This window comes from Seriola dumerili, unplaced genomic scaffold (genome assembly GCF_002260705.1).
Source record: "Seriola dumerili isolate Sdu_G_001 unplaced genomic scaffold, Sdu_1.0 BDQW01000044.1, whole genome shotgun sequence".
NCBI classification, from domain to species: Eukaryota; Metazoa; Chordata; class Actinopteri; order Carangiformes; family Carangidae; genus Seriola; species Seriola dumerili.
The window spans coordinates 157418-174436 of record NW_019174299.1 but is presented as its reverse complement, the minus strand read 5'-3'; the positions used below and the strand labels follow the sequence as shown (position 1 = coordinate 174436).

The 17019-nt window shown below is 43.9% G+C and overlaps 1 protein-coding gene across 1 annotated transcript in view; it reads right to left on the bottom strand.

Annotated features, from left to right (window-relative positions):
* Positions 1-16802, bottom strand: part of LOC111217556 (noelin-2-like) — a 41924-nt gene extending 25122 nt beyond the window's left edge. Inside the window, exon 1 of the mRNA XM_022739483.1 lies at positions 16398-16802. Coding sequence (XP_022595204.1) covers positions 16398-16454 — 57 coding nt within the window. The 5' untranslated portion in view covers positions 16455-16802. The remainder of the gene's footprint in view (positions 1-16397) is intronic.
* Between the last annotated feature and the right edge of the window lie 217 nt (positions 16803-17019).

The window sequence follows — 17019 nt, the reverse complement described above, 5'->3', positions numbered from 1 at the left end:
TTGATTAATTTTCAAAGCCATTCCTCATAATTTCCACTCTAATAATTGGCCAGCTTCATTTTCCCTGCTCCTCTGCTGTGTCATTATCACCAGTTCTCTGTCTTTCTCTTTTGTTCTCCTCCTCCGTGAGTTTTATTTAGCCTTTAACTCCTCTCCCTCTTCCTGTTGTCTCTCTTAACCCCTCGGGCAATTAGAAGAAAAAAAGCTGAGCTCATACACTTTCACTGGCGATCTTAGTTGTCTTGTTGCATGCTGGGACTCAGATTTGCACTGCATACTGTAGACACAATGTGCATGCATGGCCTTGTGCTTTATACTAAACATCTAAAAAAAAAAAAAAGAAAAAAAGAAGAAATTCTAGCCTGTGGGCATGCTCTATAAAGGGCATTTTTAATCATTTCAAATAGTGCAAATGCCCACCAACTACAGAAATGGCAGCGTTCATGCACACCCATGGATGGCAGTAGAGCGCTACAGAGCCCCAAGGCCATAGGGACAAGCTCAAAGTGAGATAACACTACTGGGGAGCAGAAAAGCTCCAAGCAGTAGCCACATCCTCGCTGAGCACAAACACACAGCCAGCTACAAATTCACAGCTGAAATACAGGACCAAATTACACCTCAGCTAATTACACAGACCTCCTTCATAATGATGCAGAGCTGTTATGACTGAGGCAGCGAGGCCGCACACAAACCGAGCCCACGTCTGAGCTCTGAAAGATGCTGGAGTCATCTGGCTCTGAGAATACTGGCTATTTTTCTGAGTCATAATTCATTAATTAGATGATGGACATGCAGGCCCACTGCCTTCTAAATATATCAAGATCAAATCAGCTTAAACAAAGCGTGACCTCATTACCATAGCAACTATTTAAATGGAATAAATAGGCTGTACCCCAGGGTTCAGGCAGGCAGACACAGTGGTGTGCTTTCAACATGGAGTGTTTAATCTATTAACGGCTCCTGTGGGCCTTTGATTAAGGAAACTCATCTGGGCTTTCACATTTTAGAGTAGCGACTGAGACCACAAGAGGACTGTGATGTACACACACACACACACACACATCGACCTCTGCATGCATTAAATACACAGAATATCCAGTTAAATATGTCTGATTGAAGCAGTGAGCGTTTTCCACAAATGAGGCCGGAACCTCTGTCTCACTCTGACCAAAGAGGCCATTGACAGTATATGAAATGGCATGACATGCTTTACAGTGTGTGGCTTGCATGAGGACTTTTACAAGGGAGTCAGTAAGCCTGCATGTTCAATCCGCATTTGTGTGTATGTATTTTCATACTGCATGCCACACATAGATTTGTTTGTATTTGTTTGTGTGTGTGTGTGTGTGTGTTTGTGTCAGTGCTTCTCCATATTTGCATCCACTTGCATGAGCAACGCTTTCTCTCCACTGAGCTGTGAAATGTCTACAATTCTCTGTAATGGTGGCTGCCACAGTGTCGTGTGAGAGACCTGGTTGAACTGTGACATGCACATAATATATACAGTAGTACTTACTGTGGTCACTACTGTATGAGACAGATGTACAGAAGAAAACGATATCAACCGCCCGAGGCTCATTAAGCAGTAGTGCTTAACTACAATGATTGCTGTTAACAGGTGAGAATCTATCCTTCCAGGGAGAATGCATGAGAAAGAAAATCAATGCAGCAAGTGTGTCTGCCTGGCTGTATTGACTGTAACACACCGACAATACCCTGTCGTGAGTCCATCCACTGTCTTTACAGTATAGCTTGTAGAGCCCATCTAATCAACCCGCAGTGACGACAAGGAGGCACATTCATAATATATCACAAGGCGCTATTGCAAGACTGATACCATGACACCTTCTGTGTTCTTAATTAGTCCCTAATCTATCAGTACCTGTGAAGTGAAATAGGTTTTACAACAGCACTGACATTATATTCTTTGATCTTGTATTAAGAGCAATGTCAACCTGACATTGAGTAAAATATTCAAATCCGAGGCAAAATTTTCTTCTAACGGCACCATTGCGCAAAATGGACATTTGCAGATGTCTTTAGAATAACTGTATATGCGTCTCCCGCTCAGCCTGCCTTTGTAATGACTCACCCAGAGGGACAGGTGCCGTCAAAGAGGCTAAATTGCAGAAATATTTACTCTGCCATGTTTCCTTCGACCAAGCAAACATGGTGTCGGAGAGATTCTAGTTCGGTGTACTTGTTCTCAGAAGCTTCATGAATATATTGCTGGAACATGCATTCAAATTTTATTCATAGAAGGATTGATTGCTTCTGATTGCTCCCTTGATTACAATCTCAACAGTCCGTGGGGGCATACATTATTATTTGTAGGGGTATTTGGTATGAATGAGCCGTATATGGTTGGATATCAGATAGCTCAATCAGGGACAAGCAGGGCGTCACATTATGCTTGAGGCTTGCAAGAGAAAAGCCTTGATCAAAGCAATAGGCAAGAACTTCATGCGGCAATCAGCTGCCATGCATTCTGCAGCACAGCATGGCTCGATCCACTGTTCTGCACCTACTCATGCCAACAGCACCAGCTGAATACGACACAGTGCAGCACTTCCTGTGGCAAATGTGCCCAGTTGAATTGCCCACACACACACAGGGGCTGCACTCACACGCATAATGATACACATTCACACACACACACACACACACACACACACACACATACACATGCACACACAATTACTATGATCGTTTCCTGGCTCCATGACCTGATTACCAATGCCACGCAAAAACCCACTCTTTTCTGGATCCAGGGCAGGCAGAAAGCCACTGCCACATCCTGACCTTTTCTCCCACCAGGCTAATCAAACATTCTCCTCTCTGTTGTGTAGGAAAAAGCTTTTCCTGTAAATGGAGTAATTACTGACAGTAAATTGGGAGTCGTCAGCCCAGCAGAAAGGTAGCTGAGGCTCAAAGAAAGCCTGCTAATTGAGACTGCCCCCCATGGCCACTTGCCTCTTCAAAACGCCCTTCACTGAACTTGTGCTGCTCGCTTTGTCGCTATCTTCCAGAATAATTGAGTTTTTTTTTTTCATCTAGATGATAACTTGTCTCACTCTGGGTGCTGAAAACCTCATTTGTCCTCAAATAGCAGCTCGGTTTTATACATTGCAACTGATAAAGCATGCTAATATTTACAAGTCTGCATTAGGCCTCTGTATAGAATATTGCTGTGTGTGCGCTGCTGTGAGCATTTTAAAATTTGTTTCTGCACTGCTGGAGTTGAGTGCCATACCACTGTCGTATTACTGTACTAGCAAAGTGCTTTGTTTCATTAATGATGTATTCATTTATACCTGCAGAAGAGCTGAGAGCTGATCTTAGATGCCATGTACCTAGTAGCTTCTCAGATGACTAGAAAGACAGCCAGTTTTTTTTTTTTTTTTTCATTTGGTCTCTATCTAACTCAATGTTTACACCCAGTCCCAGGGTGAAGGTATCACCATGATTAGCAAATCACTGTGGTAGGTTACATGAAAGGAAAATAAGCCAAAGAATAACACGAGATAGACAAGAAGGTCATAAAAGAGACTGTGATTGGTTTAGTTGAGGCAGAGAGAGGGAAAGGCAGAGAGAGAGAGAGAGAGAGAGAGAGAAACTAAAAAAGAGACAAAAAGATGGTTGATGCATTTGAAAGTCCCCGAGGTGATGAATTTACATCTTGTCTGTTTTCTGCCACGTCTGCAACAGCGAAACTAACAGGACCAGTGGTGAGATCCTGCCAATTATAGTCTGGTTGACTGAGAGTTTTCAGCAGCCAATTGGGAAAAAATAAAAAATAAAAAAAAAAATAACAAAAAACAAAACAAAACAAAAAATCACACTGCTGTGCTCTCGACATGGTCAGAAGCAAACAATGACCAGAACCCGTCAGCTATGTGCTGTATATCAGTAATGAAGGGACAGAACCAGCCTGCAGTCTTGTGTCCAGCTTCTTTGTCAGAGCTCACACTGAAGCCTCCATTTGTATCCTCTGTCTTCAGGTCATTAATGCTCAGAGAAGCTGTAACATTTAATTAGGGAGACATTATTAGTACAACACAGGCACAGTGTGCAGTGGAGAGAAATCCCCAAACAGCCCCTAACTGAATATTACATTTACAGCCACATGGAGTTATGGGCAAAAATGGTTAGGAGAAACTTGTAGATAAATAAATTAGCTTGTCACTGTGTGCTTTTTATGGAGTTTTGCCTCGCTGGTGGAAAGAGTAGAAAGGATTATTAGTACAAATAAACAGTCTTGTGTTAGCCTGTGTTCTTTGTACCTTCCCCCAACACCCTGCTGATGATCCCAGCCATGTAATCTGCAAAGTCTCTGCTGCATTGTCAGAATGAGGAGCCACTGATCTGTTCAGTGATTACACAAACAAACAGACAGGAAAATATCAACAAACTGGAACAAAAAAATGAGTATACAGAGCGGGAATGAGGGGGCTGCACGTTGAATATTATAAAGGGGTAATATTCTGTGGAGTTAGCCAAGTGTGAGATGAGAAGTATTGTGAGTGGGAAGGTGTTGGTGGGAGGAAGGTGGAGAGGCCCCTGATAGTAAAGAGTGGCCGCAGAGTCTGGTGCTTCACCACAGGGGGCTGCATTGGATCATCAGGCTGGATCTCTCAGCAACAGATGCAGCGAACAAGGCAATAAACTGCACAGTGAATGCGGTGACATGTCCTGCATTAATATCTCAGCTCAGCTCTCCTCCCAAAATGTGAATTGCACCATACGTGGGATGTGTGTGTGTGCGTGTGTTTGCGTTTGCGTGTGTGTGTGTGTGCTGGGGAATATGTGCGTTAATATGTGCTGTACACAGCGTTTCTATAAACAGTACTTCTGTGTCTTCTTTGTCTGCAGGATTCCGGTTGATGCAGGATGTTATGTAGCGTTTTCTTCACTCTGAGCACGATGCAGATCTAGGGTGCTTAATGATGATATTTGTGAGTGCAGTGTGGGAGATATGATATCAGAAAGGCCATCCCTTGCATTAATATTCCATGCAGCACAAGGAGAGAATAGGAGATGATTTTTTTTTTCCCCTTAAGGAGGCTCTTCCTTTGCTAATCTTTAACACAAATATTTTCATTTGCTGTCTTTAGGACACGGCTGTCTGCAACTGCACCGCTCATTCCTCCAGGGACATCTCATTGTTGACTGATAGCCTCGGGTATAAAAAAAAGAATGCATGCAAAATGCAAGCCAACCTCTCCCCATGGGAGATTAAAATGACAGAAACACACTTTAATAATGAGCATGAGAGGGTAACACATTCGGTGGACATTTCTGCCACCTGCAAATTAAATCACTAATTTAAATTTTAATGACACCCATGCGCAGGATCACCTCTGCACAACAACTGTGCATTCATGTTAATTTGAAAAGCAAAGACTTATGTATGAGGTAGGCACTGTTGTCCCCCTGCAGTCTATAATAACCTGACAATTTTCTCGTTTCATCACCGATGCTTGTGGCACTTTCCTGAATCAACAGATTATCCCGATACACTTGTTTCACAGTGTAAATGCCCTCCAGAGTATCTAATATTATGCACAGGTACATTTCTGTTTCAGTTTCAGGTAGATCAACACGGATATAAGCATTTCAGCTGCACACATCGATCCAGAACACACCAAGTAGAAAAGTGTGCCTGACAAGTGAGAAGTGCTCTTCTCTGAAGATCCCTGCACAGGCTCACTGCATGCTGTTACTCTCAGTGAGAGGAGTAAAAGATGAGAACTGGGCCTGAGAGGACCAAGTAGCCTGAGGCGCTAAGGCTTAAAGAGAGAGACCTCTCCTGAATACCTATTCATCACATCGCCATTAGTGTGGCTGCAGCACTCAACTCTGCTGCTCGAAAATATAACAAGGATTACTGAATTACATCCCACAGTATAGTCTAACATGATAGGACTATCACTGCTGCCTGATGTATGGCCGAGCTGAGGCTACGACTTCTCACCTTGTGATGCAGCAAGATGCAGACATATATATCACATCCGCAAGCACACAACCTCCATAACAGATAAACAAGTTCAGACTCTAATCATCATGAGAGCAGGTTTTTATCAGAGCATGACGTTAGTTTCTTCTTTTTTTTTTCCCCTCCCACTGAAATGCCACTCTACATCATTTTCTTCTCTCATCTTGTCTGTCAACACTTCATCCTTTCTTCCTGCTGCTTCCTGTGTCTCTCTCGCCCGAGCGACAGCATGCACATGTCATTGTTTTGTCACGGTCGTGGCCGTATTGATTAAGCGATGTGGAGCTAATTAAAGACAATCTGCAAGGAGTGTGTGCCAGTGAGGGGAATAAAATCATGGTGACGGAGCAATAGACCTCTAATTATTATTCTCCTTTTGGTTTGGATGGGAGCGATAATAACCCTGCAGGCACAGTCAGAAGGCAGTCTCTCCATCTATTTCTCCCTCTATCCCTGCTCGCAATCTACAGTTTTCATTTCCAGCAACTCCACTGTCTTTTCCACCCTCTCTCTCTCTCTCTCTCTCTCTCTCCCTCTCCCTCTCTCTCTTTCTGTCTCTCACTTCCTGGCCATGCTGCTGCCCGGCTCAGCTACTCCACTGGGCACTAATTCAAACTCAGTCCACATCCTCTCACTTTGTACTCTGACACTGCCCACCAACCCTGATCACCACAGCATCTTCAGTTCATAGCATCTGTCCGCAGTCTGTGACTGTGTCTCTGTGTGTGTGTTACTCAATGCACATTACATATGAACAGTGTCTGCTGGTGTTTATTTGTAATGTGCACAAAGGAGAACACTTGTCTTAGTTGTACTTAAAGCTCCACAGTAACTTAAACATGATTTAGATGCACATTTGCATACTTTTTTTGGGATGAGTATTACTAAGGGATTAGTGGGGCAAAATACTGCTTATATGGAAGAAATCCATATTGTTCTTTGTACAGGCTGCCTCTGTGTGCCTGAGGCTGCAGATTATTGAGAAGAGAAGGTAAAATATTTTGTAAACTGAGAACTCAAGGCTAACTCAGTGCCACAGTTTCAAAAGCAAATTTTGTTTGTATACTCAGTAAATAGTCAAAAGGCTATAATGAGCAATGGATTCATGGTGTGTCTGGATACACGGGACTTGCTTAAAGAAAAGTTCCTTTTGACTAATACGCTTATCTAAATCACAGCCTTCTGATCTACAAAAAATGAATGCAGGAGTCAGCCTGTTACATCATTTTCCTCCAATTTTGTGTAATCCATCAAAGCTGGATCCAATTTCTTTCAGTAAATGTCTTCAATGCTAGAGTTACCATCCCATTTGACTTTTCCTCTAATATGATACATACTGAGTTACCAATTAGCACAACATCTCTAGTTGTGACTCCTACTTCCACATGTGGTGTTTGCATCCAGTATCACACACTACTGTGTGTGTGTGTGTGTGTGTGTGTGTGTGTGTGTGTTTTGTAGACTTGGAGAAATCCCAGGGGTTTAGAATTAGGCAGCATAATGTAATGTAAGCTGGTGTTCCTTCCACTGGAGCATCTTGTTATCTCCCCTCTCCTACATGCAGTGTCTCTATCAAAGGACCTTGCTACCTCTGTGCTCACTGTGGGGCTGCAGAGAGCAGCTCTCCCTGCCTGCTTGATATGCAGCAGGGTCCGGTGGCTGCTGGGCTCAAACGCCTCCCCTGACTGGAACCTTTAAGCCTTGGCGCAGTCAGAGAGAGCTCCCCTCATCAATGGCCCTACTGAGTGGCTGTGACAGTGCCACGCGGAAACCACATCGATTAAATGGTTCCTCTTGCCACACGCTTCTGCCACGCCGCATAGCTCTCATCCTTCATTCCCCAAAATGAAAGCCCTGCAATTGAGTTAGCTTTCAACATGGGAGGCAATGCTGTCACTCTCACACATGGCGGTGAGGATGGGACTCTCTGGACTAAAGGTAGCAAGGTACAGTCTGAGGAGCTCGAACAAGATTTACGTTTTTATCACCTCTCATTCACCGTCAACCGCTGCTACAGCTCTCAACTCCATAACACTAGTGTGAGCAACGTGTAATTATAAACTATAGCTTATAAAGAGAAACCTATGCAGCACAAAATCTCTGACTGAGAATTTGATGTAAGAAAAACAACAACCTTTTGTAAAGAAAACTAAGATTTCCCAGGAGTGCAGCGTGTTGTCCAGCCATGTGAACGAGCAGGTGGAGGGAGAATCTACGTCTGGTGTTTGAGAATGCATAACACCCTCTGATATGGGATGTGTGTCTTCCGATAAAAGCGGAGAGATGTGAAGAGCACCGTTCAAGTAGCAGCTTGCCCAATCTGCTCAGTCTTATGAAAGCTTTTGTATCAGAAGGGGGAAGACGAGCTCTAGGCGCAACAGCCATATTTATATTCCAATCTTCTACACAGAAACCCACATTGCCAGGCTCATAAAAGATTCATCGAGCAGGGGAAAGCAAGGTCGTACAGAAAACTGGTCAGGAGGTGCCTACTGCAATGCAAAAAAGAGCAGATGAATGCAAAAAAAAAAAAAAAAATCACTGGGTGAGTCCCATGGTGGCAGTTACCAGGGTAACGTGTGTTGTTACCCTTATTAACGGTGGTGGTGTATCCAGCACTGACCAGGCGATCAAGCATGTCCGGGCTCTAATTGGCAGCTGTCACTCATGCTGTACTACACGACAGGCTTAATGGCCTCGGCCATGTTGTGTTGGTATCGATTCCATGCGTTTGCTTTGCTCTTTGTCTGTGGTGGATCCCATTGCTGATATGTTTGTGAACTAGAGAGCAAAGGGGAGGGAGAGAAAAGGGAGACAAAGGCAATGTGTGTGACAGAGACAGACTGCGTGTGCGCGTGCATGTGTGTGGCTGTTCTGGGTGTTGTCAGAGAAATGTCACTCTTGCTTAGAGTCACAGACATAAACCTCTGGGAGTCCTGCACCCTCCAGCACAGTCACACAGAAGGAAAGAGAGAAAGTGGGGGGGGGGGGGGGGGGGGGGGGATGATATTCATCCCACCAGTCAAGCTGATCCTTCTGTACACTGTTGACAGTGAGCATAGCAAGCACAAAGAGCATTCTATGCATTACTGTATGTGAGCACACGTTCGTATTTTAAGAGAATATTTGTGCCTCTGTCAGTCATTGAGAAATTGCGTGGAAGAGGAAATGAGGGTCAAAGCGGGACATTACAGGCTCAGAAGAGGACACATGTAAATCTACTTTTCTTTCATCTTGCATGTATAAAAAAGTAATCAGTCCCTGAGTGTACAGCTGGCTGCTGGTTAGCTGCCAGGTTAACCATGTGTGTATAAATGAGAAAGCCCTAACAACAGCATTTAGTACTCAATCCCATAAGACCTTAAAGACCTTTGATTACGAGCTGCTCCAGAGTCAGCCAGCTCAGTCCATGGGACTGCTAATGGTCATTTTAGGACATCAGGCCACTGGGTTTTCAACAAGACAGAAAACAGCAACAGAGGTCATTTAGAGCTCATACAACCCTGGAGCAGTGGTAGTAGTGGTCTGTCTGTGGCTCTGAATGAGTAAGTGGTCATTTAAAACATTGAACTAAATACCAAGGTTACCATACTTTCCTGTCTGACTTTGGCAGAGTCTCCCCTGTCCTGAGATATGTGATATAAAAACACTTAAATGCCAGGGGGTCTCAACAACAAATGTCTCATGACACTTAAATACGTCCAACAATCGTATGATCTGGATTCGTCAATGTCAATGGTGGGTGACAGGCATTGTGACATTTAGTCCACAATGCTGGAAACAGCTGTTATGAAAGTCTTCCAGTAGTATGTTGTAATATGTTGTATACTGTAGCCATTGGTTTGTAGGATGTTAAGATCACAGTTTAGTGTTTGTATCAGGTAGGAAGGTCATGTGTGTTTGCATATGTACACGTTCAGAGGGGCATTCCAGCTGGGAAGGTGACACACCCTCTGTACCTCAGGGGGCCAATCATGAAGAGGACACAGTGTTAGACTGAGCGTCAGGCCACTGACCTCACACGTTTCGCTACCCGGCGTTCCATCTGTTAACCAATTACCACACAAACCGCTGCCTTGCCTTCGTGCATCATCCAAGGCACTGCAGTAGTAAAATCAGTCACCCATTTCACCCCCGGCCGCACCGCAAAAAAAGCTCACCGCCATCATCACACGCTAATATCACCCCTGTGTGAGTCATGAACAGACCACATTTAGAAAACTGACCCAGAAACAGGTACATCAACATCAAAAACCAGCCCCACTCACACAGGCACACAGACCTCCCTGTCCATTAAAAAAAAAAAAAAAAAAAACACACACACACTGTGACCACCCCTTCCCGAATCTACCACACATGCACACACACTGTATTTATGAGTACACTACATGTTTAACACTTATCCTGACTTTAAATGACCTTAACCAAAAGCAAGTCCTAACCTGAAAACAGAGTTCAATGGTCTGAGGATTAATTTTTTAGTTTCCAAATGGGAGGTGAGTCTCCACAATGTCACTGTGTGCGGAGATTATTTGTCCCTATAAACACACACAAACACACACACACACACACACACACACACACACACACACACACACACACACACACACACACACACCTCTGATGATGAAGCAGCGGGCTACATGAAAGCACATCAGACATTAAGAAGAGGGAGTGAACAGCGGACAGCACAAAGGCTCAATAGCTCTCTGTGCTCCAGCCCCCTTTCTTAAGCAGTATCTCTTTCATGAAACAAATCTCTTTACAGTGGTAAGATTCTGAGTCACACAATGTGGTATCATTATCGTGCAGTGATTCGAGCTCTACCCTAATCAGTCATGACACAAGCGCATACTGTTCAATCTCCTCAAGCAGCGCTGAATCAAACATAAAGCAACCTCATTATCTGTGGCTGATTGTGAAGCGGCACCTTTGTATATTAATGGGGACTGCATGAAGGTGGATGCAGCCGTAGTGGCTAATCTAACCCTGTCTGCTCACTTTCTCACCCACATAGTGTGAGACATGATTATTACTGACTGACGGGCAGCATGGAAATTAGGTTATGTGGGTTATCTTACTTACCAGAGCAAGAAACACATGGAAATTACACTAAGCTTACATATTATTAGCAAAATGTGGCTCATGTTCTAGTTCTAGTGCACTTAAGAAATGTGGACATCATTACTTGAGACGATGAATGCTCCATGAACTCGCATCCAGAATATGTAATAGTCTTGTATTGGATTTAAAGTTGTATCTGTGCATTGCAGCTTAAACTTCTAATTACATGAGCTTATGTGGTGAGGACTGTCAGTAAGTCAGACCAGCACCGGACCTGTCATAGCACGGCAAGGTGATTTTTCGTGGTCGAGTGTGTGTCTTTGCCTCTCGCTGGCAGATTTACACCCCTGCTCCTGCAGCTTTTCATTTGTTTAATTCTCTTGGTGGAGGTTATGCTGCTGCTTGGCAGAGCACACTCTGTCCAGCCTGCTACCTAGTGTCCTTTCTCCCGGGAAATGTAGACTCGCATCTCTCTGTTCCTCTTTGACTGTCATCCAGCTGCACAGTTTCATCCCGCAATATTTATAAAAGCTTTTAACAGGCAGGCTCACTGATAATAATGGCAGAGATACTTTTTTTTTTTTTTTTCTTTTTTAGAGGTTTGATGAGAGCCGGTGTTTTGGTATGGTTGCTGTGTAATAAGCTTTTGGCATGGAGACAAGGACAGAAATCTACCACAAGTGGCTCAATCACACTCATGTCTGGGGGGAGGGCTTTTATTGTGATCATGCTGCTTTGCTCTCATTGGACTGGCACCAGGAAAAGAGATTTTTGGCCAAAGGGTCACTGCCAGGTCAGTGGACTGTTTAAAGCCGTCTCAACTGGACATTAGCCAATCCAGCTGTTTGTTCCTGACTGACTGAGCAGAGGTCTGTCCTTGCTGTCCTCACATGTGGAGACATTGCAGAGGAGCATTAGCATTAAGCCAGCTTACTGCTTTACATCACTTTTGGCTGTTTTTATGTGAAATCAGACCTAATGTACAGTACGTCAGGCTGGCATATAACTAAGAAAGTCTTCTCAAACAGCATTATCATAGCTTTGGTTTATTTGTGTCAATAAAACCGTCTAAGTTCAGTGACACTTATATTACAGCACTAAAAGTACTGTATAATTAGCACAACGTAAATAAACTAAATGTTTGTGCCAAATGATGTTTTAAACAGCTTCCTGATTTATAAGTGCTGGTTCCTTTACAGTACTTAGCTTTTATCTATAAATCGACCCCAGCTGGGTATGTTTCTGGTGCAATCATCACACCAATCTAGAGTGAGGAAACACAACTTAACAAGGTCCTAAATGGTAGTCTGTTCAAACTGATTGTTTATCGTGATCCCTGGTGAGAGAGGGGATCAAGTAAATTACTGAAAAATCTAGCCAATTGCTTACACTGGCTTCTGTCTCCCTCTTTGAGAATGACAAGCAATTAGGTTTTCTCCCCCCACTGCACTTGTTGTTTAAACAGAAAAGCACCAAAGCAAGTGTTCATTTCCATCACTCTCAACCATGCTAGTGTTGGGAGTCTTCGAGGCCAGACATCTTAAACCAATAACGGCATTCCCCTGGCACTCCTTTGCTCCAGTGGGACCCGAACAATTTTTTATTTTTTATTTTTTTTGCCTCTAAACCTAAATGTGCGTCTTTCAAGTACCTGAAACAATCTTCATGCCCGACAACTTAATAAGAAATTGAGCAGCTACGGAAAACAGAACAAAGCAATCTTTTGTCCCCTTAAACAATATTACCTCACCTCTCAGTCAGACTCCAGCATGCTTTTTCAATCAGTTTGATGGCTGGACGGGAATATTAGTGGAACATGTGTCTTTGTGATCTGCACTCATTCTTCTGAATACATTTGAGAATGTGACTGATATTATTCAAAGACTTTGTTTTAAACAAATAAGTTTATACTGTCACCAACCACATTCAAAGATACTGCATTTGTGATAAAAGGGATATGTTTAACAACTCCGGAATACCTGATCATCTCATGCTGTGTGATCACATGAATTTTATCCATCACATTAGATTTAAGTCCTCAGTTCTACACACAGTAAATGGACCATATTCTATTTCCTGGATAAATTGGGTTATGTGCCAGAATTTCTGCTGTTGCTCTAAATTTACATTCTGAATAATCAATACTACGCTACTCGTATTAACCAGATTGATGAAAAGATGCTGAGTTTTGCAGAAGATTCATTACAATCCATATTATGCTAACAAACTATAATTTCCAACTCCTGACTGGCGACAGTCAATAAATGCAGTACATGCAATATTTACAATGTTAATGTTCAGAGATAATATACATTAAACAGGGTTTACACTTTGCAGAATGACTATTAGCACAGATTCCTCTGAATGTCTGGGAGCCCACATCTAGGGGAAATGAGTTGCCTGGTCCTTGATAATTTTGACATCTTGAATACATTTTGAAAAAATCTTTTTTTAAAAGTGTTCATTTCAGTGTTCTGAAAAGAACATCTCTCTCTTTACTTTGTGAAAGTGGAATCCAGCAAAGTATAACATAGGCGCAGTGGGCCATACAGTATATGGATGTATAGTAAATGCATTACTTAAAAGTGCACATGGACGCATATGGACTTGTGTCAGTGCATGTCCTGTCATGCATGGTTTGATGTGCATGGCATTTCAAGACATCTGCACCAAGGTCAAGCAGGTGCCCATCTGTATCAGTAGCACTAAGGACCCCTGGGCTTTATGGGTACTTAACAAACACATGCAGTGATCGCACAAGTGCATCTGTCTCATTAAAGCCCTTTCAATATTTCATACAGGCTGGTGCTGAGACTGTGACTGAAAATATGTGGATATCTCATCCCTGCTGGTGGGGAGTGTTATCCTTGTTGCAGTAGATAGGCGAGAAGTCATCAATTCTTTATGTTTGCAGTGCAATCTTTGGGTGACGGGTGGCGTCATATTTTCTTTCAGCCCTGTAAATATTTAATGTGAACACTTACAACAAATTGTCCCCCAAGGCCAATTACAGTACCAACCCTCTGAAGAAAGGGCTGAGAGATGATAGTAAGTCATGAGCTACATTTTCACATTTAACAGTGACATTTATTCTCCACATTCACAGTGCTGTGTTAATACTTATAGGATAAGCATGTTGTGTGGCTTAGAATTAATTATTAGATTTTTTTTTTTAAGTCAGCTAATTTTCAGTTGGTATAATTAGTTATTAAGTATCAGGAAACTTAATAACTCACTTAATTTAAAGGAGGTTAAAGAGGCACATCAGCGCGTTCTCATGGTTTCACTTTGTGGTAACCGTGTGGCTAAGGTTGTGTTCAATGTCACTTAAATCAGAGCACCTAGTTTCATACCACTCCGAATGAAATCAGCTGGTATTCCTCTAATACCATCTGTGCTGGACACAGTACACTTTGAACCCGACACACAGGTGTACGCTTCAGCCCTGAATCCTCCTGCAGACTGAGAACATACTGTAGCTTCTCCGTCTGTTAAAGGTCAACTGCAGAGCCCACTCACCCTGTGGGCACTGATGTATGCTGCAACATATGGCCTTTTACTGTTTCTACATGTTACAGCATTAATGTCAACACTGGTCTGAGAGGCGGGGTGCATCCTGGATAGGTCGCCACTCTATCACACATAAAGACAAACGACCACGCACGCTCACATTTACACATATACTTGATTTGAATATGTTACATGTACTGTAGTGTTATACTTTGCTGTACTGTTGTCATTAGACAGTTAAATGTGATCGGGCAGGCAGTGGTCATGCTCAAAAAGCTCACCAACCCCACAACAAATATCAGCTGTAACAAACTGCATTGTTAAGGGTTCTTACAGATTGAACACCTAGGGGCCCATGGATGTCTCAATCCACAGGAACAGTCACAATTAATAAACACATAGCGTATCTATGTCTCTGTACCCCCCCCCCACCCGCACCCCCCCCAATCCCTGATGTTTTTCATCTCTACCATCACTGTTGTACAGGCTACAATATTAGATGCTGTTTTATGTAAGGCCCTGCATCTGTCTGGTGGCCTTAGCCAAACGGTGATACTCACCAGCGGCGTAGGAGGAGGCGCGGTCTGTGGCGCTCAACTGAGTCAGACTGCTGTTTTTAACTGGAGGTGCGACACGGCGCTGTCCGCGGTCCTGAAAATACTTGCTGCATAAAAGCAAAGGTGCGAGAGGGCGCTGTCCAACATGCAGATCACTGCCTATTTGATGCACTCCTCCACAACAGGCGAACTGTAGCTACTTTATCAGCAGACCTTTTATACTTTGTAAGCTATCGAGGGGTGGGGGGCGGGGGTTATGCTCAACACTGCACTGTTATGCTGACCAGCTGAACCCCTGCAAGTTCAAATGCTCCTGCCTTGACTGAAAGCTTTTCTGGGTCAAATAATTTACCGTCCTTCACTTCAATTTACAACTGTCACATCAGAGCTCATCATTTTTTTTTACCAAACGGACACGGCTTTTTCTCGAGTGTTATGCACTATACACACAGCACGACACACACTCAGACACATCACACATCTCCAGGATCTACAGCCATTTGTTGGCGCCGGTCTGGTAGGCAACACCACTAATTACGCATGGTTTGTATTCACAGCCACAAATCACACATAGAGATCCTGTAAACAAACTGTCAGTGTCGCGCCGTTTCATGCGGCTCATTCAGCTCATTCAGTCACGGTGTTTCTCTGGGGAGCCCTTGGACCTCTGTCAGTGATGCGGAGGTATAGGCAGGACGGTCTGTCAAACGACGACCTCGAGGGCATCAGAGCCCCCCACCCCCCACCCCACCCCTCCACACACACACACACAAATCAATTACACTGGCAAGGTGAAAGGTTACTTGATATATTCTTACTTTTACCCATAAAGGTGATGTCCTCACCATTTATTCCACTCACTGTAATTTATTGCAAGATTGATGTCAGTCTCAGAAACGTGTGAGAGTTCAATTCCTGAAATAAAACGGCAAGTGAACCGACTTCAGGTGGATTCACTGTCAACTGCTGGTCTGCTGGTTGAACTTTCTGCCTGTACTGGCGTTGCTTCTGATCAGGCTTATAACAGGAGACACCTTCAGGACAATACCAATTTGCCTGTTAAATGCTGCACCACGAAGAGCTACAGTCTTGGCACTGACTTAAAAACATCATGTTTTCCCTCCTTCTGATCTGTTAAAGACGCTGGTTCTTAGTTAGATGGTCTGATGTATGTGAGGATGCAGATGGAGGCGATCAGCGCTGCTTTATAGGAACTTTTAAACAATGCTTATTCATAGCGTGTATAGCGTTTGTGCCGGAGTCCTTACCTCACAGGGCATGACAGCTAACATCACAAGTAGGAACATGGCACTGAAGAGATGCATCCTTGTCGAAATGATAGCGTCCCGGCCGACACTAGTTCCCGCTGCTCTTCCCCCCCGTTCTGGTGCCTTTACTGGGGCGGTTTCTTCAGATACAGAGGGATTCCTTTAATACTGTGTCGGCTGCGCGCCACCAGCCTCATCACCAGGACGCGCGGCAGCCCTCTCTGGCTCGGAAAAGCGACCAGCCGCGTGTCTTTTTTCTTTGGAGCATAGACTCTTTTGTGGGTAGCGAAAGCAAACGCTCCCGGTGGCAGTGTGCGAAACTCCCCAGATGCTGCGATCGAAGCGAAGCGGACAGTCGGTGAGTCAGTCAGTCAGTCAGCCAGCCAGCCAGTCAGCCAATCAGTCAGCCAGTCCTCTGTCCGTCCTGCAAAATAACTGCGACTGAGCGCGGAGCGCGGAGGAGAGTCGCAGAGGTTGGAAGGTGACTGCTGTGCTTGCAAGGTGCCGACGCTAGGAGCAGCACGTCAGTGTGCTTGCAGCCCAGTCAAAGAAGTACCACTCTTTGATGCAGCCAAGCTTGGCTGTGCGTGTGCGCGTGCGTATGTGTGTTTGAACGAGAGAG